Source organism: Salvelinus namaycush, chromosome 33, assembly GCF_016432855.1.
Source record: "Salvelinus namaycush isolate Seneca chromosome 33, SaNama_1.0, whole genome shotgun sequence".
Taxonomy (NCBI): domain Eukaryota; kingdom Metazoa; phylum Chordata; class Actinopteri; order Salmoniformes; family Salmonidae; genus Salvelinus; species Salvelinus namaycush.
Window position 1 is genome coordinate 34,834,230 of NC_052339.1, and position 27,129 is coordinate 34,861,358.

At 45.5% G+C, this 27,129-nt stretch overlaps 1 protein-coding gene across 1 annotated transcript; it reads right to left on the minus strand.

Moving 5' to 3' along the window:
• Positions 1 to 1,321: 1,321 nt before the first annotated feature.
• Positions 1,322 to 26,313, minus strand: LOC120027923 (potassium voltage-gated channel subfamily B member 2-like). The gene is made up of 5 exons (XM_038973016.1): positions 26,164 to 26,313; positions 11,366 to 11,576; positions 3,250 to 3,432; positions 2,409 to 3,009; positions 1,322 to 2,363 (listed from the first exon to the last, which is right to left on the minus strand). Exons 1-5 carry the CDS (start codon positions 26,311 to 26,313, stop codon positions 1,322 to 1,324), a joined length of 2,187 nt encoding a protein of 728 aa, XP_038828944.1.
• Positions 26,314 to 27,129: the final 816 nt, after the last annotated feature.

Below are 27,129 nucleotides of genomic sequence, written 5' to 3' on the forward strand. Positions count from 1 at the left end.
TGCCGTACATAGGGAAACGAGGTGTTATGGGATGTACCATTGTTCACATTGTCTAAAGGAAGAGCTTACGGTAGCATATGCAAGAATCAAAGACTAACATATCTATCAGGTTGATAAATAACTTGTTATTAAGTTGGAACCTCCCCACTGCCCTGATAGAAAGCCTCTAGGATTATCTTAACTAACTTAACTGTAGGCCTACTTTACTGTATTTTAGAGAATTTAAATCCGTAAAAGTTACATTCAGAAGTACATATTATTATTAGTGTGATATTTTGGATGGAATCATAGAAGTGGAAAAGGTATGGTGTTGTATTTCAACCACCCTCATGATTTTTATTCTTTCTATAAACCTATGTTGCTTGCTGATATAAATATGTTGATTTATTATGTTTAGGCTAGTAGCTGAAGCATTTGCCAGTTGTCCTCACTAACTACAGATTTAGGCAACTTATAGTTGTGTACTCGAGAGGAAGAAACGTTTTTTTTTTTACCATCCTTCTTTCTAACAAAAATAATAATTTAAAATAATAATATTCTGGTCATTTAACCTAAGGTCTTTTAATAATAAGGTTAATGACATTAAAGTTCATACATAAATCTCATCATTAACTCCAAAAACATGACATAGTTGCCGTGGTTATTGCACATTGCATTTCCACGTAAGGTTGTGATATGTTTGTCATAGGTCGCAACACTCTGGCGACATCCCAAATGGTATCCTATGCCCTATGTAGTGCACTACTCTATATAGGGAAAGAGTTGTGCACTATACAGTTTAAGGTAAAGGGTGCCATTTGGGATACACACTCTGTCTGAGGTCTGTCAATGTATTTACCTCCATTCTCCTCACATTGGAAATAGTTGTACCTTTTGGCAAAACATGGATTTCTTCTGTCTCTTCTTCTGTGCATTGTCTTTGTTGTCATATTCTGTACAGTGGAACGCTTTCATCCAAGTTCTTAATATGTATTTTTTTTAAATGCATGCTTTTTAAAGATAAATCCCTCATACTTGGATAAATTATCTCTGTCCGTATGAGTTTCTCGTTTTGAGCCCCAGTTTTCTCCTCCCCGTCTTTCCTCCTAATTCTGCATAAGTACTGCAGTGTCTGTTTCAGCAGTAAACCGCTGCAGTGTCTGTTTCAGCAATACACAACATAAGTAGAAAAGGGACTTGTCATGCCATGCAAATATCTCTTCCACTATTTCACTATCTGTGTTCCCTTTTTCCTCTCATCTCACTTCTCCAATATCTCCTCATTCTTCTTCGTCTTTTTCAGCAGGTCAAGGTTAGGTTAATTAAACGTAGTTCCAGTGGGTTACATGCTGGTTTCGCAGGTCGGGGACATACTGGCGTCCCCGGGCATCAGGTGAATCTCTGGTGTAAACATGTGGTTCTCTGATTTGTTGTGTCCACTTGGGTTGCTGTCGACCTTGCCCTCCCCACCTGCCCTTCCTCCCACCACCACCACCACATCCTGGGTGCAGTTCCCAGGCGGTGTCCCCCCTGCCGTTCCCGCCGCTTCCATCTGATTCTTCTCCTCGTTGGACGAACCTTGACCCCCGAGACCCTGGTCCGGGGAGTCCTCATCCCCTGGCGGGGTGTCCACCACCAGCCTCTCGAGGGACAGGGGGCTGGTCTCATCTTCTGTGCCCAGGGTGACGGCCTTTGTGCTGGGGAGGCGCAGCGAGGTCTCCCTCTCTGGGGATTCATTCTCCAGGAAGCTGAAGCTGATGTCATGGGGAGAGGCGGTGCTGGGTGGTGTCGGGGGGGGCTTGTTGGGTGGGCCCTTGATGAAGTTGACCTTTAGCTCTTTGGTCCCCTTGACGACAGGGTTGATGCCGTCTCTCAGGGTGCTACGGATGTTCTCCACGTCGTCTCTCGGGAACTGTGTGCCGCCATCTTGGTTGTAGGGGACAAACTCATACATGCTGTCTTTGAGGGAGGCAGCGTCCTGGAGGCTTTGGGCATCGTTGACCCTCGATTCTGGGAGGAGGTCTAGAGATGGAGGGAACTTTCTTCCGTATCCAGAGCCCTCCCCGAACTCAGCCCTGCAGCTGGCGAAGCTGTCCATGCTCGACAGGCTGCGTACTGCTTCGCTTTCCTTCAGTAGGGGCTCTGTCGAGGAAGAGGGTGGGACTTCCTGCCTCTCCAGCTCCACTTCCTGTTGGGGCCGGGCCGGGGAGGGCGGGGACCCTGGGTGCTGTTGCCGCGAAGATACCGAGGTTGCCGTGGTGGCGGAGGTGCTCATAGTGCTCACAGAGCAGGAAGTGTTGAGGTTGGTAAAGGACTGAGACTTGGTCAGCTGGTTGAACATGATCTCTAGATTCTGAGCGTTAAGAAGCTGAGAGGTACTGCCTCTGAATTCTGGGATACGGCCTCTATACTGAAAGCTACTGAGGGGCCTCCGCTCGGGGCTACCGCTGGTGGTGATGGTGATGCGGTGGGTGGACCCCAGGAGGACGGACTCGGGGTATTTCTTATCCAACGACCTCAGGCTGATGTCGGAGGCGGTGTGTCTGGGCGTGCCGGCCCAGCTGGGAGACAGGTGGTTGTCCTCTCCTCCTTTCTCCACGACTACATCCATCAGCTCCATACTCCGGGCGAACGCATCCTTCAGGTTCATGGAGACGATACTACCGTTCCTCTTGGCCCTCTCCAGAGCCTCCCGCCTCTTTATAGCCTTCTCCTGCCTCTTCTGCTCCTTGTAGAACTCAGAGAAATTGTTGACGATAATAGGGATGGGCAGAGCGATGACCAACACCCCGGCGATACAGCAGAGCCCCCCGACTATCTTACCCAGCAGAGTCTGAGGGTAGATGTCACCGTAACCCACCGTAGTCATAGTGATGGTGGCCCACCAGAAGGAGGCGGGGATGCTGGTAAACTTGGTGGCGTCTTCGTCCTTCTCGGCGAAGAAGACGAGGCTGGAGAAGATCATAATGCCCATGGCCAGGAAGAGGATGAGCAGGCCCAGCTCGTTGTAACTCCGCCTCAGGGTGAAGCCTAGATTACATTACATTACATTAGAAAAAACTTGAATGTCCTCAATGAGGCAAATGCCAGTGTTTCTTCATCCTGGTTCTGTGGACCTAAACTTACATTTTTTCCCCCTTGCACTACACACCTGATGCCACGAATCAACTCAGCTGCGTAGTGCTAGGGAAAAAACAGAAATGTGCACCACTTTGGGTCCCCAAAGGACCAGGATTAAGATACACCGGGATTAACAACATGCATACAGACCTAGAGACTGCAGCCCTGTGGAATGCCTGGCCAGCTTCAGAATCCTCAATATTCTCATGATCCGGAATATCTGCACCACACGCCGGACGTTCTGGAACTGTAGAACGCTCTTGTTGGATTCCGTCAGGAAGATAGTGACGTAATAAGGGAGGATGGCCAGCAGGTCAATGACGTTCAGGGGACCTTTTAAGACAGAGGGAGAGAAAGAGAGGGAGAGCAACTTTTTACTTTTTGTCTTTCTTTAATGAAACATTCTCATTTCATTAAAACCTCACCACCCTCCCTTAAAACAAAACACCCAAAAATCTTTTGTACTGCAGTACTGCCTACATGTACCATACTCACCTTGCCCTCTACCACACGATACTAAACAACACCACACATCACAATTACCAAAATCTCACCACTTCTACAACCGTATATCCAACACATCTCCCCCAGTCGTACAGACAGCCCCCCCAACACACCATATCTCCTGAAACATCTTCCCCAGCTATACAGACAGCCCCCCCAACACACCATATCTCCTGAAACATCTTCCCCAGCTGTACAGACGCCCCCTCCCCCCCGACACACCATATCTCCTGAAACATCTTCCCCAGCTGTACAGACAGCCCCCCCCAACACACCATATCTCCTGAAACATCTTCCCCAGCTATACAGACAGCCCCCCCGACACACCATATCTCCTGAAACATCTTCCCCAGCTATACAGACAGCCCCCCCCCAACACACCATATCTCCTGAAACATCTTCCCCAGCTATACAGACAGACCCCCAACACACCATATCTCCTGAAACATCTTCCCCTGCTATACAGACAGCCCCCCCCCCCAACACACCATATCTCCTGAAACATCTTCCCCAGCTATACAGACAGCCCCCCCAACACACCATATCTCCTGAAACATCTTCCCCAGCTATACAGACAGCCCCCCCAACACACCATATCTCCTGAAACATCTCCACACTTTTTATAATTTAATAGAACTCAAGTTCCCCCCTAAGGCACGCAGAGACCATCCCATTAACCAATAGTAAAGGGTCTGTTATCCCCCCACCTTTGACCCTGTTCCTCCTTGTTAGCCAACTGAGCTAACAGAAAAGTCAACAACATACAGTTGTCTTTCTCCTTATTAGAACACCTGTACCCCATTATAAACATCCCAGCAGTAAAAACCTCCCCAACCTCTCACACAGACATTACAACAGTAAAACCCTCCCCCAACCTCTCACACAGACATTCCAACAGTAAAACCCACCCCCAACCTCTCACACAGACATCCCAACAGTAAAACCCACCCCCAACCTCTCACACAGACATTCCAACAGTAAAACCCTCCCCCAACCTCTCACACAGACATTACAACAGTAAAACCCACCCCCAACCTCTCACACAGACATTACAACAGTAAAACCCACCCCCAACCTCTCACACAGACATTACAACAGTAAAACCACCCCCAACCTCTCACACAGACATCCCAGCAGTAAAAACCCCACCCAACCTCTCACACAGACATTACAACAGTAAAACCCACCCCCAACCTCTCACACAGACATTACAACAGTAAAACCCCCCCCAACCCCTCACACAGACATTCCAACAGTAAACCCCCCCCCCCCCCAACCTCTCACACAGACATCCCAACAGTAAAACCCACCCCCAACCTCTCACACAGACATCCCAACAGTAAACCCCCCCCCCCACCCCCCAACCTCTCACACAGACATCCCAACAGTAAAACCCACCCCCAACCTCTCACACAGACATCCCAACAGTAAACCCCCCCCCCCCCCCCAACCTCTCACACAGACATTACAACAGTAAAACCCTCCCCCAACCTCTCACACAGACATTACAACAGTAAAACCCTCCCCCAACCTCTCACACAGACATTACAACAGTAAAACCCTCCCCCAACCTCTCACACAGACATTCCAACAGTAACCCCCCCCCCCCAACCTCTCACACAGACATTACAACAGTAAAACCCTCCCCCAACCTCTCACACAGACATTACAACAGTAACCCCCCCCCCAACCTCTCACACAGACATTCCAACAGTAACCCCCCCCCCCCAACCTCTCACACAGACATTCCAACAGTAAACCCCCCCCCCCAACCTCTCACACAGACATCCCAACAGTAAAACCCACCCCCAACCTCTCACACAGACATTCCAACAGTAAACCCCCCCCCCCAACCTCTCACACAGACATCCCAACAGTAAACCCCCCCCCCCCCCAACCTCTCACACAGACATCCCAGCAGTAAAAACCACCCCTCAACCTGCCCGACTCCCGGGTCGACCCGTGCCAACCAGCTGTTAGTGGCCAGGGCTCCATGTAGAACCCTCCACTGGAGGTCCCCTGACCTCATTGGTACTGGGGGTTTGTAGAGCCCCCTCCATCTAAAACCCACCATACTCTCTGCCCCACATACCCCCTGCCACTGATGTGCCTTCACTTCTGTTAGGCTCCTAATGTTCCTTACCTTAATGCAGATGTTGTAGAGGGCTTTACCTCCCACCACCTCAAACTCCCCCAGGCTCGGCGGGTTAAATTCTAACAAGTCCTGAGCACACATAGGATCACACATTTCTTCCCTATGCAACTCAGCATAAAACTCCACAGTTCGCTCCCGCATCTCCTCCACCACAGAGGTCACCCGCCCTTCAGACAGCCAAAGGCAATACATACCCTTGGCTTCACGGCTCGGTCTTTCCAAACCAAAGAAGAAGGAGCTGGGAGCATCCATCTCCTTGAGCATGGAGAACCTGGCTCTTACAAGTGCTCCCTTTGCTTTAACCTGGAAAAAACTGCCCAGGCCCCTACGAAAATTAAGCTAAATTAGCCTGGAGGCCTACTTTGCCTTGCCCCACCATCTCTACCTCCATCTCACTAATACTACGCTCTAGTTCCCCAAATACTCTCCTAGGATGAGAGAGCTGTATACTGTTGACAGAAAAGCCGAATTTGGACTTTCCCCACATCCCACCATTGACTCAGAAGTTGCATCTTGTAAGAGCTTCACATTAAACATCCAATAGGATGCCTGCCGGGGCCCTGGTGAAATAGACAGCCGAGCCATGGTTATGTGGTGATCCGAAAACCCCACCAGGAGAATGGTAGCGCCCAACAGCCTATTGCTCCGATTCCTGGACATGTAAAACCGACCAAGTCGGGCTGCACTCACCCTAGCCCCAAAGACCTTCACCCATGTATACCGTCTTGTGTCAGGATGTCTAGTTCTCCAAACATCCACTAGGTCGAACTGATTAATGATGTCCCTTAACACTCCCACTGACCCTGAATGAGGCTCTTCCCCATTTCTGTCTTTCGTAAAATCCGTTGTACGGTTCCAGTCCCCGCCGACCACCAGCGTCGCCTCAGGCACTACCTGTGAGAGTTCCTGTCTAAGACACCCAAATAGAACCCCCCTCTCTCTCCCGGTGTTGCGCATACACAGTTATAAGGACAAAACTCATCTTGTTAATTTCTGCTTTAACTACAAGCAGCCTAACCCCTACACACCACATTTTTACAGACAGACCCGGTACAAAAAGGACTGCCCCCTGCACTAACATTTGTTCCATGGCTCAACACACTTGCCCCTTTCCACCAGAGCCCCCACTCGACTTCATTCACCACATCACTATGCGTCACTATGCGTCACTATGCGTCACTATGCGTCACTATGCGTCACTATGCGTCACTATGCGTCACTATGCGTCACTATGCGTCACTATGTGTCACTATGCGTCACTATGCATCACTATACATCACTATGCGTCACTATACATCACTATGCGTCACTATGCATCACTATGTGTCTCCTGCAGAAACAACACATGTACTTTCTTTTGTTTTACATATTCACCCAACACACTCCTCTTTTTCACCCAACACACTCCTCTTTTTCACCCAACACACTCCTCTTTCCCGCATCTCTGGCACCATTTATATTGAGCGATCCTACCCGAAGAGTCTCCATAAGAAGTGGGAGAAAAGCCAGCAAAGAAAGAGACCAATAGCAAAGCCCAAAAAGCCCCAGTGCCAGAAAAAAACTATACATCTTAAACAGTGTCTGAAGGTAAACCTTTACGCTCTGTTGTGACCCACTTCCTCAACCTAAACCATTTCCTTGGTGAGAGGACACCATGCCCCTCATTTTTCATAGCATGTTGTACTGATCTTACAAACTTTCTCTCGGATCAGAAAAAAAGCCTCAAGATTAACCTTTTCCCCCTTGGTCTCATTCAGGAACCTTGTCAGTTCCCTCACCGTGTACGTTGACCCCTCTGCTTGACTGGCTGGTAGCTCCGGACCCATTGAGGAGGACTCTGAAAAAATAGCCTCCTCATCATCCTCTTCCTCAAACTGACTTTCCTCCTCCTCATCTCCATCTCCCATCTTGACCACCTTCCCTTCCTGTCTGGTCAGGGCCTCCCCCCAGCACCAGGCAAAGGTTCCTTGGTGCCTTTGACCACCCCAGCCTCTCCCCTCCCTACTCCTTTCTTCTCCCCCTTTTTCCTCTTCCGCTTGACTCCCTCCTCCTCCCCCCTGGTCTCTTACCCTTCCCCACTATACTCTCCTCATCCACCATCTATAGCCTGACTAGACCCAGTATCATCTACACCATCATCCATAACATGACTAGACCCAGCCTCATCTACACCACCATCTATAACATGACTAGACCCAGCCTCATCTACACCACCATCTATAACATGACTAGACCCAGCCTCATCTACACCACCATCTATAACCTGACTAGACCCAGCCTCATCTACACCACCATCTATAGCATGACTAGACCCAGCCTCATCTACACCACCATCTATAACCTGACTAGACCCAGCCTCATCTACACCACCATCTATAACCTGACTAGACCCAGACTCATCTACACCACCATCTATAACATGACTAGGCCCAGCCTCATCTACACCACCATCTATAACATGACTAGACCCAGCCTCATCTACACCACCATCTATAACATGACTAGACCCAGCCTCAACTACACCACCGTCTATAACCTGACTAGACCCAGCCTCATCTACACCACCATCTATAACATGACTAGACCCAGCCTCATCTACACCACCATCTATAACCTGACTAGACCCAGCCTCATCTACACCACCATCTATAACATGACTAGACCCAGCCTCATCTACACCACCATCTATAACATGACCAGACCCAGCCTCATCTACACCACCATCTATAACATGACTAGACCCAGCCTCATCTACACCACCATCTATAACATGACTAGACCCAGCCTCATCTACACCACCATCTATAACCTGGCTAGACCCAGCCTCATCTACACCACCATCTATAACATGACTAGACCCAGCCTCATCTACACCACCGTCTATAACCTGACTAGACCCAGCCTCATCTACACCATCATCTATAGCCTGACTAGACCCAGCCTCATCTACACCACCATCTATAACATGACTAGACCCAGCCTCATCTACACCACCATCTATAACATGACTAGACCCAGCCTCATCTACACCACCATCTATAACCTGACTAGGCCCAGCCTCATCTACACCACCATCTATAACCTGACTAGACCCAGCCTCATCTACACCACCATCTATAACCTGACTAGACCCAGCCTCATCTACACCACCATCTATAACCTGACTAGACCCAGCCTCATCTACACCACCATCTATAACCTGACTAGACCCAGCCTCATCTACACCACCATCTATAACATGACTAGACCCAGCCTCATCTACACCACCATCTATAACATGACTAGACCCAGCCTCATCTACACCACCATCTATAACATGACTAGACCCAGCCTCATCTACACCACCATCTATAACCTGACTAGACCCAGCCTCATCTACACCACCATCTATAACATGACTAGACCCAGTCTCATCTACACCACCATCTATAACCTGACTAGACCCAGCCTCTACTACACCACCATCTATAACATGACTAGACCCAGCCTCATCTACACCACCATCTATAGCATGACTAGACCCAGCCTCATCTACACCACCATCTATAACCTGACTAGACCCAGCCTCATCTACACCACCATCTATAGCATGACTAGACCCAGCCTCAGCTACACCACCATCTATAGCATGACTAGACCCAGCCTCATCTACACCACCATCTATAACCTGACTAGACCCAGTCTCATCTACACCACCATCTATAACCTGACTAGACCCAGCCTCATCTACACCACCATCTATAACATGACTAGACCCAGCCTCATCTACACCACCATCTATAGCATGACTAGACCCAGCCTCATCTACACCACCATCTATAACATGACTAGACCCAGTCTCATCTACACCACCATCTATAACCTGACTAGACCCAGCCTCATCTACACCACCATCTATAACATGACTAGACCCAGCCTCATCTACACCACCATCTATAGCATGACTAGACCCAGCCTCATCTACACCACCATCTATAGCATGACTAGACCAATTCTTATCTACACCACCATCTATAGCATGACTTGGCCGAGCCTCAGCCTGCGTCTCATTACCCCCTTGCACGTTGACCTCGATTTCCCCCACTGGCGCTTGCACCCTCACCTTGTCTACGGTCTTTATGTGGGCACGCAAATCTCTTATGCCCCAAATCCCCACACTCAAAGCACCGTAGACTATCTGTGCTGGCAAACCCTGCATAGAGCCCCTCCCCAGGCCTCATTTTAAAATGCTCATTTAACTGTTGTTCATTATTATTCAGAAACATGAACACTTGCCTCCGGGGAACGAATAAAACATGCTTAACTCCATCTGCCTGAAAACCTGCCGACACGAAAACCTCTAGCAGACTTACCAAAACCACTCAGCTCTTTCCTGATTTGATCATCCGTAATAAACAGAGGTAAATGTGTAACTACCACCCTGGTCGAAGGAGTTGAAAGAGGAGAAATTGGCACCAACACACCCCTTACAAATATTCCACTAGCAATGAGCCTACCCACCAAATTAGCTCTTTTCATGAACACAACTACAGCTTTGTTCATTCTGGAAGCGTTATGTATGAATTCAGCTCCTACCTGTTCACCGACCGCGAGCAGAACCTCCTCCACCTTAACTCCATTCTCACACCTGAATTCATGCCGTAACGACACCGTCTCCTAGGCTGAGAAGCCATCGCGCACACTACACCTTCCAAACACCAGGAAACTAAAACTCTGTCCTCTTCCACCCTAAATTTGAAAAAACAAACAAACAGTGGGTACCACTAAAATAACAGTGCATTAACCCTCCACCATAGAAAATAAAAATTGAAAGAAAAGACCAAGGAGACCAAGGAGAATAAGTTAGGACACCAAACACTCAAACTCCCAAAAACTCCCAGCATGCACTGAAAGAGAGAGAGAGAAAGATGGAGAGAGGGAGGGAGGTGGAGAGAGAGAGGAGAGAGAGAGAAAGATGGAGAGAGAGGGGGAGAGAGAAAGAAAGAGAGAGAGAGAGAGAAAGATGGAGAGAGGGAGGGAGGTGGAGAGAGAAAGAGAAAGAGAGAGATAAAGACGGAGAGAGAGGGGGAGAGATAAATAAGGAGGGAGAGAGAGAAAGAAAGATGGAGAGAGGGAGGGAGAGAGGGAGAGAGAGTGAGAGAGAGAGACAGAGGGAGAGAGAGAAAGAGAGAGAAGCAATAGTTTTTCTTAAATGTTTTTTAACAAGACGTTGTACAAGTGTCAGCAACATATATTTATTGTGCCTTTTATTTTAGCAGGAAATATAATTGAGAACATTCTCTTTTACAATAACGAACTGACATCAACCAGCTGAATTGCAACTAAATTAGGCCTTTCACTAAAACGCAAACATAATATATGATTAATGAAATGGGTTAAATAAAACCAAATATATGATCAATGAAATGGGTTAAATAAAACCGAATATATGATCAATGAAATCAAATCATCATCATCCACCCTGCAGTGGATCAGAGTTTAGTTGAAAGACAGGTCTGGCCTCGTCTGGCCTATATGAACTGGTCGCAGATCAGTTTGTACTATCAAACATGATAATGAGTTGACAAGCACAAATAGATCTGGAACCAGGCTAGTGTATATATCTACCTTTGAAGAACTTCCATTTGTTGGGTGAGGAGAGGAAGCGGAGGAGGTACTCCATGGTAAACCAGGCGATGCAGATGGCTTCTACATGGGCCAGCTGGGGGTTGTCGTTGGCCTGGCCGAACTCATCTAGCACCTGGAGCTCTGGTAGAGTGTTGAGGGACAAGGCGATAGTGGAGAGAATGATGAACAGGATGGACAGGATGGCCAGGATCTGGAGGAAGGAGAGAGAGAGGGGGGGAAGGGGAGAGAGAGGGAGGGGGAGAGAGGGAGGGCATGGGGAGAGAGAGAGAGGGCAGGGGAAGAGAGAGAGAGGGAGGGCAGGGAGGGAGCGAGCAAGAGGGAGAGAGAGAGAGCGAGAGGGAAGGAGGGAGAGAGAGTGGGAGGGGGAGAGGGGGTGGGGGGGGTGAGGGAGAGGGTGGGAGGGAGGGTGTGAGGGAGGGAGGGTGTGAGGAAGGGGGAAAGGGAGGGCAGGGAGGGTGGGAGGGTGGGAGAGAGAGATGGCAGGGGAAGAGTGTGTGAGAGAGAGAGAGGGAGGGCAGGCAGGGAGAGAGAGAGAGGGAGGGCAGGGAGGGCGAGAGAAAGAGAGTGGGAGGAGAGAGAGAGGAAGGGAGAGCGAGAGAGAGGGAGAGGGAGGGCAGGAAGGGAGAGAGGAGAGAGAGAGGGAGGGAGAGCGAGAGAGAGAGGAAGGGAGGGAGGGCAGGGGGAGAGAGACATTCAATACAAACCCTCCAAACCAAAAAGGCCTGTGGTGTTGATGGTATCCTCAATGAAATTATAAAATATACAGACAACAAATTCCAATTGGCTATACTACAACTCTATAACATCATCCTCAGCTCTGGCATCTTCCCCAATATTTGGAACCAAGGACTGATCACCCCAATACACAAAAGTGGAGACAGATTTTACCCCAATAACTACCGTGGGATATGCGTCAACAGTAACCTTGGGAAAATCCTCTGCATTATCATTAACAGCAGACTCGTACATTTCCTCAGTGAAAACAATGTACTGAGCAAATGTCAAATTGTCTTTTTACTAAATTACAGTATGACAGACCACGTATTAAAAAATGTGCAAAAAACACACACATTTCTTTCCACGGGGCCGTGGGGTGAGACAGGGATGCAGATTAAGCCCCACCCTCTTCAACATATATATAAACAAATTGGCGAGGGCACTAGAACAGTCTGCAGCACCCGGCCTCACCCTACTAGAATCTGAAGTCAAATGTCTGGTGCTTCTGTCACCAACCAAGGAGGGCCTACAGAGGCACCTAGATCTTCTGCACAGATTCTGTCAGACCTGGGCCCTGACAGACCTGGGCCCTGACAGTGAATCTCAGTGAAACAAAAAGGTCCAGTTGCCAAGACCATGAAAACAAATTCCATCTTGACACCGTTGACATAGAGCAGGTATTCCCAAACTGGGGTATGCCGTCGGAGGTACGCCAAATACAAATGTGATTCACATTAAAACATTTTTTTATATTTTCCAACAGGCCTATACATTTGGGTGAGTTTTTTTTTCCTCGCCTGAGTAGCCTCATTTCACTGACAAAAATAAAATAATCTAGTGTTCAGCATCTAGTGTTCAGCTAAAATGACAACACAATGTCAAATACAGGTAGCCTAGTCAAATAATTAACATCCAATCACATTAACCCGTTACTCTCTCGCGGGAATTCCACTAACGGTCCGTATGTAGCCAAACGTAGCTGCTGCTCATGTTAATATCTGTACTGATGGCGCAAAAGCCATGACAGGGAGACATAGTGGAGTGGTAACGCGCATGCAAGCAGTTGCTCCCGACGCCACTTGGGTACACTGCAGCATCCACCGAGAGGCTCTTGCTGCCAAAGGAATGCCTGACAGCTTAGAAAGACGTTTTGAACAATGCAGTGAAAATGGTTAACTTTATTACAGCAAGGCCCCCGAACTCTCGTGTATTTTCTGCACTATGCAATGATATGGGCAGCGATCATGTAAGGCTTTTACAACATACAGCAGTGCGCTGGTTATCAAGGGGCAAAGTATTGGCATGTTTTAAAAAAAATTGAGCGACGAGCTTAAAGTTTTCTTTACTGATCATAATTTTCACTTGTTTGACCGCTTGCATGATGACGAGTTTCTCTATCTGGGTGATGTTTTTTCTCGCTTGAATAATCTGAATCTAGGACTACAGAGACTCTCTGCAACTACATTCAATGTGCGGGACAGAATTGCGGCGATGATTAAGAAGTTAGAGCTCTTCTTTGTCTGCGTTAACAAGGACAACAAACAGGTCTTTCCATCGTATGATTTTTTGTGTGCAAATGAACTCAAGCTTACGGACAATGTCAAATGTGATATAGCGAAGTAACTGAGTGAGTTGGGTGCACAATTACGCAGGTACTTTCCCGAAACGGATGACACAAACTACTGGATTCGTTATCCCTTTCATGCCCTGCCTCCAGTCCACTTACCGATATCTGAACAAGAGAGTCTCATCGAAATTGGCTGATCAGGTCAGCTGACTCTGTTCTCTGGCAACCTGGTTGCTAACACATAGGTGTGAAGTGTTGATTAAGGCAGCCTCTGATTCAGAGGGGTTGGGTTAAATGCAAGAAGACACATTTCAGTTGAAGGCATTCTGTTGTACAACTGACTAGGTATCCCCCTTTCCCTTTCCCTGTGCCACTGAACACTAGGGTTCTCTGGCAACCTGGTTGCTAACACATAGCTGTGAAGTGTTGATTAAGGCAGCCTCTGATTCAGAGGGGTTGGGTTAAATGCAAGAAGACACATTTCAGTTGAAGGCATTCTGTCTTTCCCTGTGCCACTGAACGGGTCAGGCTCAGTGGTGTAAAGTACTTAAGTAAAAATACGTTACTTTTTACATTTTTGACAACTTTTGCTTCAAATCAAATCAAAGTGTATTTCAAATCAAATCAAATCACTACACTTTTTTACTCCATATATTTTCCCTGATACCGAATAGTACTCAATACATTTTGAATGCTTAGCAGGACAGAAAAATTGTCCAATTCGCACACTTATCAAGAGAACATCCCTGGTCATCCCTTCTGCATCGGATCTGGTGGACTCAGTAAACAGAAATGCTTTGTTTTTAAATGATGTCTGAGTGTTGGAGTGTGACCCTGGCTATCCGTAAAAAATAAAAATAAAATAAAATTGGGCCGTTTTAATATAATATAAGGAATTTTAAATTATTCATACTTTTAGTTTTGATACTTAAGTATATTTAAAACCAAATACTTTTAGACTTCTACTCAAGTAGTATTTTACTGGGTGACTTTCACTTTTACTTAAGTAATTTTTTATTAAGATATCTTTACTTTTACTCAAGTATGACAATTGGGTACTTTGGTAACCTACCTCATCAGTAAAAGGTTACGAAGGAGAAACAGCACCCACTACCTTTGACCAGGGAATAGAGTATAATTTAGCAGCCACCGCAAAGAGTCCATCTCCTCCAGAGCAAGAAATAGGCCTACTTGAGCAAAGCAAAGACAAAAGTGTTTCTGCCAGATTCTTATGAAATTAAGATACTTTCTTTGCCATAATTAACATCATAAACATCTTACACGTAATTTGCATTTGTTTAATACATACAGTACCAGTCAAAAGTTTGGACACACCTACTCATTCAAGGGTTTTTCTTTCTTTTTACTATGTTTTCATCAGTTAATTGTAATGCATTCCAGGTGAATACCTCATGAAGCTGGTTGAGAGAATGCCAAGAGTGTGCAAAGCTGTCATCAAGGCAAAGGATGGTTACATTGAAGAAGTATAAAATATATTTTGATTTGTTAAACTGTTTTTTGGTTACTACATGATTCCATATGTGTTATTTCATAGTTTTGATGTCTTCACTATTATTCTACAACGTAGAAAATAATAAAAATAAAGAAAAACCCTTGAATGAGTAGGTGTGTCCAAACTTTTGACTGGTACTGTATGTATTAAACAAATGCAAATTATGTTTAAGATGTTTATGATGTTAATACATAACTTATCCATTAAAAAGGAGGTAAAGAAGAAGATGCCTATTGCGCCCCAAAATACTTTTGACCAAAAGTGATAATGATAAGCTGTAGACCACACTATCTACCTCGAAGGTTTTCATCTGTATTTTTCGTAGCTGTCTTCATACCACCAGAGACCGATGCTGGCACTCAGACCGCACTCAGTGAGCTGTATAAGTATGTTGTATACTGCCATAAGCAAACAGGAAAATGCTCATCCAGAGGCGGAGCTCCTAGTGGCCGGGGACTTTAATGCAGGGAAACTTAAATCAGTTTTACCTAATTTCTACCAGCATGTTACATGTGCAACCAGAGGGGAAACAAACTCTAGATCATCTTTACTCCACACACAGAGACGCATACAAAGCTCTCCCTCGCCCTCCATTTGGCAAATCTGACCATAATTATATCCTCCTGATTTCTGCTTACAAGCAAATATTAAAGCAGGAAGCACCAGTGACCCGGTCAATAAAAAAGTGGTCAGATGAAGCAGATGCTAAGCTACAGGACTGTTTTGCTAGCACAGACTGGAATACGTTCTGTGATTCATCCGATGGCATTGAGGAGTACACCACATCAGTCACTGGCTTCATCAATAAGTGCATCGATGACGTCGTTCCCACAGTGACTGTACGTACATATCCCAACCAGAAGCCATGGATTACAGGCAACATCCGCACTGAGCAAAAGGCTAGAGCTTCTGCTTTCAAGGAGCGGGATTCTAACCCGGAAGTTTATAAGAAATCCTGCTATGCCCTCCAATGAACCATCAAACAGGAAAAGCGTCAATATAGGGCTAAGATCGAATCGTACTACACTGGCTCCAACGCTCGTCGGATGTGGCAGGGCTTGTAAACTATTACAGACTAAAAAGGGAATCATAGCCGAGAGCTGCCCAGTGACACGAACCTACCAGACGAGCTAAATTACTTCTATGCTCGCTTCGAGGCAAATAACACAGAAACATGCATGAGAGCATCATCTGTTTCTGGATGACTGTGTGATTACGCTCTCCGTAGCCGATGTGAGTAAGACCTTTAAACAGGTCAACATTCCCAAGGCTGCTGGGCCAGACGGATTACCAGGACGTGTACTCCAAGCATGTGCTGACCAACTGGCAAGTGTCTTCACTGACATTTTCAACCTCTCCCTGTCTAAGTCTGTAATACCAACATGTTTCAAGCAGACCACCATAGTCCCTGTGCCCAAGAACACTAAGGTAACCTGCCTAAATGACTACCTACCCATAACTCTCACGTCTGTAGCCATGAAGTGCTTTGAAAGTGCTTTGAAAGGCTGGTCTTGGCTCACCTAGACCCACTCCAATTTGCATAGCGCCCCAACAGATCCACAGATGATGCAATCTCTATTGCACTCCACACTTTCACACCTGGACAAAAGGAACACCTACAGTGGGGAGAACAAGTATTTGATACACTGCCGATTTTCCTACTTACAAAGCATGTAGAGGTCTGTAATTTTTATCATAGGTACACTTCAACTGTGAGAGACGGAATCTAAAATAAAAATCCACAAAATCACATTGTATGATTTTTAAGTAATTCATTTGCATTTTATTGCATGACATAAGTATTTGATCACCTACCAACCAGTAAGAATTCCGGCTCTCACAGACCTGTTAGTTTTTCTTTAAGAAGCCCTCCTGTTCTCCACTCATTACCTGTATTAACTGCACCTGTTTGAACTCGTTACCTGTATAAAAGACACCTGTCCACACACTCAACCAAACAGACTCCAACCTCTCCACAATGGCCAAGACCAGAGAGCCGTGTAAGGACATCAGGGATAAAATTGTAGACCTGCACAAGGCTGGGATGGGCTACAGGACAATAGGCAAGTAGCTTGGTGAGAAGGCAACAACTGTTGGCGCAATTATTAGAAAATGGAAGAAGTACAAGATGACGGTCAATCACCCTCGGTCTGGGACTCCATGCAAGATCTCACCTCGTGGGGCATCAATGATCATGAGGAAGGTGAGGGATCAGCCCAGAACTACATGGCAGGACCTGGTCAATGACCTGAAGAGAGCTGGGACCACAGTCTCAAAGCAAACCATTAGTAACACATTACGCCGTCATGGATTAAAATCCTGCAGCGCACGCAAGGTCCCCCTGCTCAAGCCAGCACATGTCCAGGCCCGTCTGAAGTTTGCCAATGACCATCTGGATGATCCAGAGGAGGATTGGGAGAAGGTCATGTGGTCTGATGAGACAAAAATAGAGCTTTTTGGTCTAAACTCCACTCGCCGTGTTTGGGGGAAGAAGAAGGATGAGTACAACCCCAAGAACACCATCCCAACCGTGAAGCATGGAGGTGGAAACATCATTCTTTGGGGATGCTTTTCTGCAAAGGGGACAGGACAACTGCACCGTATTGAGGGGAGGATGGATGGGGCCATGTATCGCGAGATCTTGGCCAACAACCTTCTTCCCTCAGTAGGAGTATTGAAGATGGGTCGTGGCTGGGTCTTCCAGCATGACAACGACCCGAAACACACAGCCAGGGCAACTAAGGAGTGGCTCCGTAAGAAGCATCTCAAGTTCCTGGAGTGGCCTAGCCAGTCTCCAGACCTGAACCCAATAGAACATCTTTGGAGGGAGCTGAAAGTCCGTATTGCCCAGCGACAGCCCCGAAACCTGAAGGATCTGGAGAAGGTCTGTATGGAGGAGTGGGCCAAAATCCCTGCGGCAGTGTGTGCAAACCTGGTCAAGAACTACAGGAAACGTATGATCTCTGTAATTGCAAACAAAGGTTTCTGTACCAAATATTAAGTTCTGCTTTTCTGATGTATCAAATACTTATGTCATGCAATAAAATGCAAATTAATTACTTAAAAATCATACAATGTGATTTTCTGGATTTTTGTTTTAGATTCCGTCTCTCACAGCTGAAGTGTACCTATGATAAAAATTACAGACCTCTACATGCTATGTAAGTAGGAAAACCTGCAAAATCGTCAGTGTATCAAATACTTGTTCTCCCCACTGTATGTGAGAATGCTATTAAGTGACTACAGTTCAGCGTTCAACACCATAGTGCCCTCAAAGCTCATCACCAAGCTAAGGACACTGGGACTAAATACCTTCCTCTGCAACTGGATTCTAGACTTCCTGACATGGCGCCCCCAGGTGGTAAGGGTAGGTAACAACACATCCGCCACACTATTCCTCAACACTGGAGCTCCCCAGGGGTGCGTGCTCAGCCCACCTCCTGTACTCCCTGTCCACTCATGACTGCACAGGACAGGCACGACTCCAACACCATCATTAAGTTTGCCGTTGATACAGCAGTGGCAGGCCTGATCACCAACAACTACGAGACAGCATATATTGAAGAAGTGACGACATCTCAAAATGGAAAGAAAAAAAAAGGTACTATTGCCGCTTTTAAGGGAGTATGCGATCACGCTCGTTCGGTTCCTGACATGGCTGAACTGAAGCATGCTGACGCCTTTTGTTTAGTACTCAGTACTAGCTCAGTACTAGCTCAGTACTAGTTCAGTACTAGTTCAGTACTAGCTCGCTAGTACTAGCTCAGTACTAGCTCAGTACTAGCTCAGTACTAGCTCAGTACTAGTTCAGCCATGTCAGGAGTATCTCCTCTTCAACGTAATATTAATGTTCTTACCAAGACAAGGTCACCTAATGAAAAAGATGTCACATCTTTTCAATTTGCGACACATAGCAGATGTCAAACAATAGCTATAGAACATACTCCTATCAAATCTCTAAATAAAAATTCAGAAAGTATTCAGACCCCTTGACTTTTTGTTACGTAACAGCCTTCTTCTAAAACTGATTAAATAATTGTTTTCCCTCATCAATCTACACACAATACCCCATAATGACAAAGTGAAAACAGGCTTTTTGACATTTTTAGCATAAAAAAAAACTAAAAAAGTATTCAGACACTTCGCTTTGAGACTTGAAATTGAGCTCAAGTGCATCCTGTTTCCATTGTTCATCCTTGAGATGTTTCTACAACTTGATTGGAGTCCACCTGTGGTAAATTAAATTGATTGGATATGATTTGGAAAGGCACACACCTGTCTATGTGAGGTTCCACAGTTGACAGTGCATGTCAGAGCAAACACCAAACCATGAGGTCGAAGGAATTGTCCGTAGAGCTCCGGGACATGATTGTGTTGAGGCACAGATCTGGGGAAGGGTACCAAAAATTTCTGCAACATTGAAGGCCCCCAAGAACACAGTGGCCTCCATCATTCTTAAATGGAAGAAGTTTGGAACCACCAAGACTCTTCCTAGAGCTGGCCGCCTGGCCAAACTGAACAATCGGAGGAGAAGTGCCTTGGTCAGAGAGGTGACCAAGAACCCGATGGTCACTCTGATAGAGCTCCAGAGTTCCTCTGTGGAGATGGGAGTACCTTCCAGAAGGATAACCATCTCTGCAGCACTCCACCAATCCGGCCTTTATGGTAGAGTGGCCAGACTGAAGCCACTATTCAGTAAAATGCACAACAGCCCACTTGAAGTTTGCCCGAAAACTTAACCTAAAGACTCTAGGTTACACTAGCTTGGTCTCTAGGTTACGCTGGCTTGGTCCCTAGGTTACGCTAGCTTGGTCTCTAGGTTACGCTGGCTTGGTCTCTAGGTTACACTAGCTTGGTCTCTAGGTTACGCTAGCTTGGTCTCTAGGTTACGCTGGCTTGGTCTCTAGGTTACACTAGCTTGGTCTCTAGGTTACGCTGGCTTGGTCTCTAGGTTACGCTGGCTTGGTCTCTAGGTTACGCTAGCTTGGTCTCTAGGTTACGCTACCTTGGTCTCTAGGTTACGCTACCTTGGTCTCTAGGTTATGCTAGCTTGGTCTCTAGGTTACGCTAGCTTGGTCTCTAGGTTACGCTAGCTTGGTCTCTAGGTTACGCTAGCTTGGTCTCTAGGTTACGCTGGCTTGGTCTCTAGGTTACACTAGTTTGGTCTCTAGGTTACACTAGCTAGGTCTCTAGGTTACGCTAGCTTGGTCTCTAGGTTACGCTGGCTTGGTCTCTAGGTTACGCTAGCTTGGTCTCTAGGTTACGCTACCTTGGTCTCTAGGTTACGCTACCTTGGTCTCTAGGTTACGCTACCTTGGTCTCTAGGTTACGCTAGCTTGGTCTCTAGGTTACGCTAGCTTGGTCTCTAGGTTACGCTAGCTTGGTCTCTAGGTTACGCTAGCTAGGTCTCTAGGTTACGCTAGCTAGGTCTCTAGGTTACGCTAGCTTGGTCTCTAGGTTACGCTAGCTTGGTCTCTAGGTTACGCTAGCTTGGTCTCTAGGTTACGCTAGCTTGGTCTCTAGGTTACGCTGGCTTGGTCTCTAGGTTACGCTGGCTTGGTCTCTAGGTTACGCTAGCTTGCTCTCTAGGTTACGCTAGCTTGCTCTCTAGGTTACGCTAGCTTGCTCTCTAGGTTACGCTAGCTTGGTCTCTAGGTTACGCTAGCTTGGTCTCTAGGTTACGCTAGCTTGGTCTCTAGGTTACGCTAGCTAGGTCTCTAGGTTACGCTAGCTTGGTCTCTGGGTTACGCTAGCTTGGTCTCTAGGTTACGCTAGCTTGGTCTCTAGGTTACGCTAGCTTGGTCTCTAGGTTACGCTAGCTTGGTCTCTAGGTTACGCTAGCTTGGTCTCTAGGTTACGCTAGCTTGGTCTCTAGGTTACGCTAGCTTGGTCTCTAGGTTACACTAGCTAGGTCTCTAGGTTACACTAGCTTGGTCTCTAGGTTACACTAGCTTGGTCTCTAGGTTACACTAGCTTGGTCTCTAGGTTACACTAGCTTGGTCTCTAGGTTACACTAGCTAGGTCTCTAGGTTACGCTAGCTTGGTCTCTAGGTTACACTAGCTTGGTCTCTAGGTTACCCAAGCTTGGTCTCTAGGTTACACTAGCTTGGTCTCTAGGTTACGCTAGCTTGGTCTCTAGGTTACACTAGCTTGGTCTCTAGGTTACACTAGCTTGGTGTTGGTGAAATAGCGACTGTAACTCTCTCAAATAGAGATCTGTGGCCTGTGTGCTGACCCAGTCTATTTCAAGCTTCAACTTATATTCAGACAATATTTGTTTGGTTTTGTGAATGTTATTTTTATGGAGAGTATAGAGAGTGGAACGTAGGGTGGCATGAGATATTTATGGACTACATTCATTACTGCAACGTGGAAACAGTTGAATGAACACGCCAGCACAAGAAAAGGCAACTGCAGAGCCCCGTGGCTGCACGTGGTGCGCCATTATGGTCTGGAAGGTTCCGACTCAGCGATGTGTCCAGATTCTCACGCCGCTACTGGGGGAGAAAACAGCGAATAGAAGGATGTGAGGTAATAATGTGAGAAATTACAGTGAGGCGTCTTCAGTGTTCTCACATAGCTGTGTGTGTGTGTGCGTCCTCGGACACAGCTCAGTTCCAGAGAGAGAGAGAGAGAGACATTTAGATACTTTGCGAGTGACTGCATGTGATGAACGACAAAACACTTGTCGATGGATGTTTGTAATATCTCCAACATCCCTCAGTCTCACTAGCTTATTTACGAAGGAGCTGAACTAGTGGATGAGTCGACAAACGCTGTCGTCGTGTTTAGGCACGTCGTGCATAATGTACACACTTCACTCTAAAATGCCAAATGGCACCCTATTCTTTATATAGGGCACTACTGTTGACCAGTGCCCCTGAGAGATAAAGTCGGACACCTCACTCTTTCTAATCGTTTGTATTCACAAGTTTATTTTCAGGTCTCTGTAGCAACCTGGACTCAGGGGTAGACGTAAAGTAGTACACGTAAATCATAGACACTCCATTTAGTATGATATGATACGTTTCATATGGTATATAAATTAACGTGTGGATGTCCATCATCCATTTTGTATGCTATGTTAGAAATTGCAAGTCTTACAATATGTTATGAACTTGCAAAAATATATGATATGTTACAAATTCCAATTTGTTCTGGCTAACGTTAGCTAGATGGCTAATGCTAACATTAGCTACCCTACGGGTTAGAGTTAGGGGTTAAGGTTATGGTTAGGAGTTAGGTTAAAAAGTTCAGTTTAGGGTTAGGGGAAGGGTTAGCCAACATGCTAAGTAGTTGCAAAGTTGCTAATTAGCTAAAATTGTCCTAACACATTAGACGTTCGGGTTATACGCCCACCACCGACCAACCACGCTGCTGTCGTTTTTTGCCCTAAGTAAACTTCTGTCTTATGTAACAATACGAAATATATCATAGTAATTTAGTGTCCTGGATTTGCTGCATAAATATAATTGAAACGTGTGTCTCATTAGGGTAAGTGGTGAAATAAGTTTAGCCAGTTATAATTGTAAAGGCTTAGCAGATAAGAAAAGACGATCAGTATTTACCTGACTAAAAGAGAAGGAATATAATATCTATTGTTTACAGGAAACTCATTCAATTTTAGATAAAGCTTTGTGGAAAAGGGACTTAGGGGGCGAAATGTCTCCCATGGGCAAAGAAATTCAAAAGGGGTGATGATATTAACAGTCATTTTGATACAAATGTGCAAATTGTCCAAACAGATCAAGGTAGATGGATTTTAAATATGTTATTGGACAATAAACAGATATGGCTCATTAACCTATACGGTCCAAATAATGATGATCCAAGCTTCTTTGAAAATATAAGAGTTTATCAACTCTACAAGCAACACTAGACTCTATTATTATGGTGGGAGATTTTAATACAGTCTTAAATACCTCTATGGACCGGAAAGGAAATCACACTACAAACTATCACCCTCAGGCACTTAAGGAAATCATGAATGCCATGGATATATTGGAATTAGTGGATATATGGAGGCTTAAATATCCTGACCTAGTGAGATATACATGGAGGTTTAATACCCTGACCTAGTGAGATATACATGGAGGTTTAATATCCTGACCTAGTGAGATATACATGGAGGAGGTTTAATATCCTGACCTAGTGAGATATACATGGAGGAGGTTTAATATCCTGACCTAGTGAGATATACATGGAGGAGGTTTAATATCCTGACCTAGTGAGATATACATGGAGGAGGTTTAATATCCTGACCTAGTGAGATATACATGGAGGAGGTTTAATATCCTGACCTAGTGGATACATGGAGGAGGTTTAATATCCTGACCTAGTGAGATATACATGGAGGTTTAATATCCTGACCTAGTGAGATACACATGGAGGTTTAATATCCTGACCTTTTGAGATATACATGGTGGAGGTTTAATATCCTGACCTAGTGAGATATACATGGAGGAGGTTTAATATCCTGACCTAGTGAGATATACATGGAGGTTTAATATCCTGACCTAGTGAGATATACATGGTGGAGGTTTAATATCCTGACCTAGTGAGATATACATGGAGGAGGTTTAATATCCTGACCTAGTGGATACATGGAGGAGGTTTAATATCCTGACCTAGTGAGATATACATGGAGGAGGTTTAATATCCTGACCTAGTGAGATATACATGGAGGAGGTTTAATATCCTGACCTAGTGAGATATACATGGAGGAGGTTTAATATCCTGACCTAGTGAGATATACATGGAGGAGGTTTAATATCCTGACCTAGTGAGATATACATGGAGGAGGTTTAATATCCTGACCTAGTGAGATATACATGGAGGAGGTTTAATATCCTGACCTAGTGAGATATACATGGAGGAGGTTTAATATCCTGACCTAGTGAGATACACATGGAGGTTTAATATCCTGACCTTTTGAGATATACATGGTGGAGGTTTAATATCCTGACCTAGTGAGATATACAAGACAGGAGAATCAGAGGACTGAACTCTATGGAGAATGAGACAAGACAGGAGAATCAGAGGACTGAACTCTATGGAGAATGAGACAAGACAGGAGAATCAGAGGACTGAACTCTATGGAGAATGAGACAAGACAGGAGAATCAGAGGACTGAACTCTATGGAGAATGAGACAAAACAGGAGAATCAGAGGACTGAACTCTATGGAGAATGAGACAAGACAGGAGAATCAGAGGACAGAAATCTATGGAGAATGAGACAAGACAGGAGAATCAGAGGACAGAAATCTATGGAGAATGAGACAAGACAGGAGAATCAGAGGACTGAACTCTATGGAGAATGAGACAACAAGACAGGGCAGAAATGATTAAATATTAAAGTATTAGACCTCTCACTAAAGGCATCAGTCATACAAAAGTTATACTTAAATCCAAACTGGTAGGAATGTCTCATCCCATGTTCAAGAACGGCCTTTTCCCCCTTTATTCAGATTACAACTGCTCACTTTCGGTATTTTGAAAACAAAATCTCCAAAATATCGTTATTTTTTAAACAAGCCTTAGAAAGTTGGTTGCAATTTCAGTTTAATCCACCTCGAAAGACAGAACAAATAATTCAACAAATTGTGGTTTAACTCAAATATGCTAATTGATTAAATTTAAAATATTTTTTGTAAATGATATCATAAATAGGACTGGTGGAGTTATGCCACACATGCAGCTAACACAGAGATACGGAAACGTCTGCTCTACCCAAAATTACAACCATCTAACTGCAGCATTACCACAAAAATGGAAGAGGCAAGTTGAAGGGGGAAAAGGTAAGGAACTTGTCTGTCGGCCCTGTATTAAAGAAAATTGTGATGTTTATCACAATTTAATTTCAGGACCCCCCAAAAAATTGACAGCTGTGCCATATAAATTGCAAAATAGTTGGAATGGGTACGTCGCAAATCTCCATGGCACATAGTTTATGAATTGACACGCAAAACAACGCCGAATTCAAAACGTTGATTTTTTTTTTATTGTAACCAATAGAATGTGATATATATGGGCAATACAGTATTCCCAGCTCTGCAGATTCTGCTGTGAGGAGGCAGAGTCATTAGATCATTTGTTTTGGTACTGTCCATATGTAGCTCGTTTTTGGTCGCAGGTCCAGGAACGGCTGGAGAATTACAACATTTGCCTAAAACTAACGCTACAGATAGCATTACTGGGGGATTTGAAAAGTCAGTCAATCAATAATATTATTTTAGCAAAAATGTTTCTTTAATTTACAATCTGTAGAAGCTATGAGAATAGAAAGGTTCAGTACTTTTGTGAAGCAAATATATGGCAAATAGAAATCCAAAATGGATGGTGTTAAGAGATAGATCGGAGGGGGGACTAATAACAAGATAAACAATGTAAAACATACGGGGTCTGTAAAATGTATATAGGTTGTGATTGTGTGAACAATTAGACAGTTAGAAATCGAACTGATGGACATCAGAAATAAAGGACTAAAAAACTAAATATTAGTACTGTAAAATAGACTGTCTGTAAAATGTGTATAAACTGAAGGTAAAAGCAGAAGTGTTTATTAGTTTACTCCAATTGGGGAAGGGTGGTAGGGTTTGGGGAATAATAAAAGGTATATTCTATAAAAAGTATTTATATATAATTAGCAAACAATTATATTAATGGAAGCAACAATCTTTCCGCAATATCCCCTATAAAAAATAAAAAAATAAATGGTTACGCCAAAACAAGTCGTCGACAGCTGGGAAGGTACCAGGCTCCGCTTCCCAGGGAAAACATGGGGGGGGGGGGGGGGGGGGGTTGGTAACCAAGTACACACTGAAACGGAGGGATGAATGCATGAGTGAGTTCTGAGCGTATTCGGCTCAGGCCATACACCGCCTCCAGTCGTGTGGAGAGGCAGAACACATTGTTGGCAGAGGTACTTCCCTATTTCTTGGTTCAGGCGTTCCGTCTGCCCGTTGGTCTGGGGATGGTACCCGGAGGAGAGGCTGAGGGCGACCCCCCAGTCGGTCACAGAAGGCTCGCCACACCCGGGAGACAAACTGGGGCCCGCGGTCAGAAACAATGTCCTCCAGAATCCCATTCAAACGGAACACCTGCTGGAACGTACACTCAGCCAATTTCATGGCGTTAGGTAAATGAGGAAGAGGAACCAGACACCTTTTTTTGGAAAACGGTTTACTATGACAAGTATGGTGGTGTTACCAGAGGATTCAGGAAGGTCTGTGATGAAGTCAGCTATGTGGGACCAGGGTCTGTGAGGGATTGGCAAAGGTTGAAGCTTCCCGGAAAGTGATGAGGGCTTTTGGTTTGGGTGCAGACTGGACAGGAGAGTACATAATCCCTTAGATGCCAGTGAGGACCACCAGAACTTACTAGCTAGAAGTGTTCCCACCCGCTGAGAGAGTATGGCTCCAACTCCTTCTTCAGAGGCATCCATCTCCAGGATGAAAGGAAGGGTCAGATCAGGTTGGTGAAGGACAGGAGCTGAGGTGAAGAGGTGTTTCAAGTTGTTGAAAGCAGTCAGGGCGGTATCAGTCCATTGAAGGGTCCGGGTCTTTTGTCTGATAAGGGCAGTGAGGGGAGCGGCAGTAGAACTGAAGTTCTGAATGAACCGGCGATAGTAGTTGGAGAACCCAATGAAACGTTGGAGAACCCAATGAAACGTTGGAGTTCTTTAACGGTGGTGCGTTTGACGACGGTAACTTTGTTCTCATCCACGCCGACTCCAGGTGTCAGTACAAAACAGAGGAAGTTTACATGGATGGTGCTCTTTTCAGTCTTCACATAAAGGTTATGATCAAGGAGCCATTGAATAAACTTTTGCACATGCTGTATGTGTTCCTTCAGGGAGTAAATCAGGATGTCATCAATGTAGACGATGAGAAAGCGCTTGATCATATCCTGGAAAACCTTGTTCATAAAGGATTGGAAGACGGCGG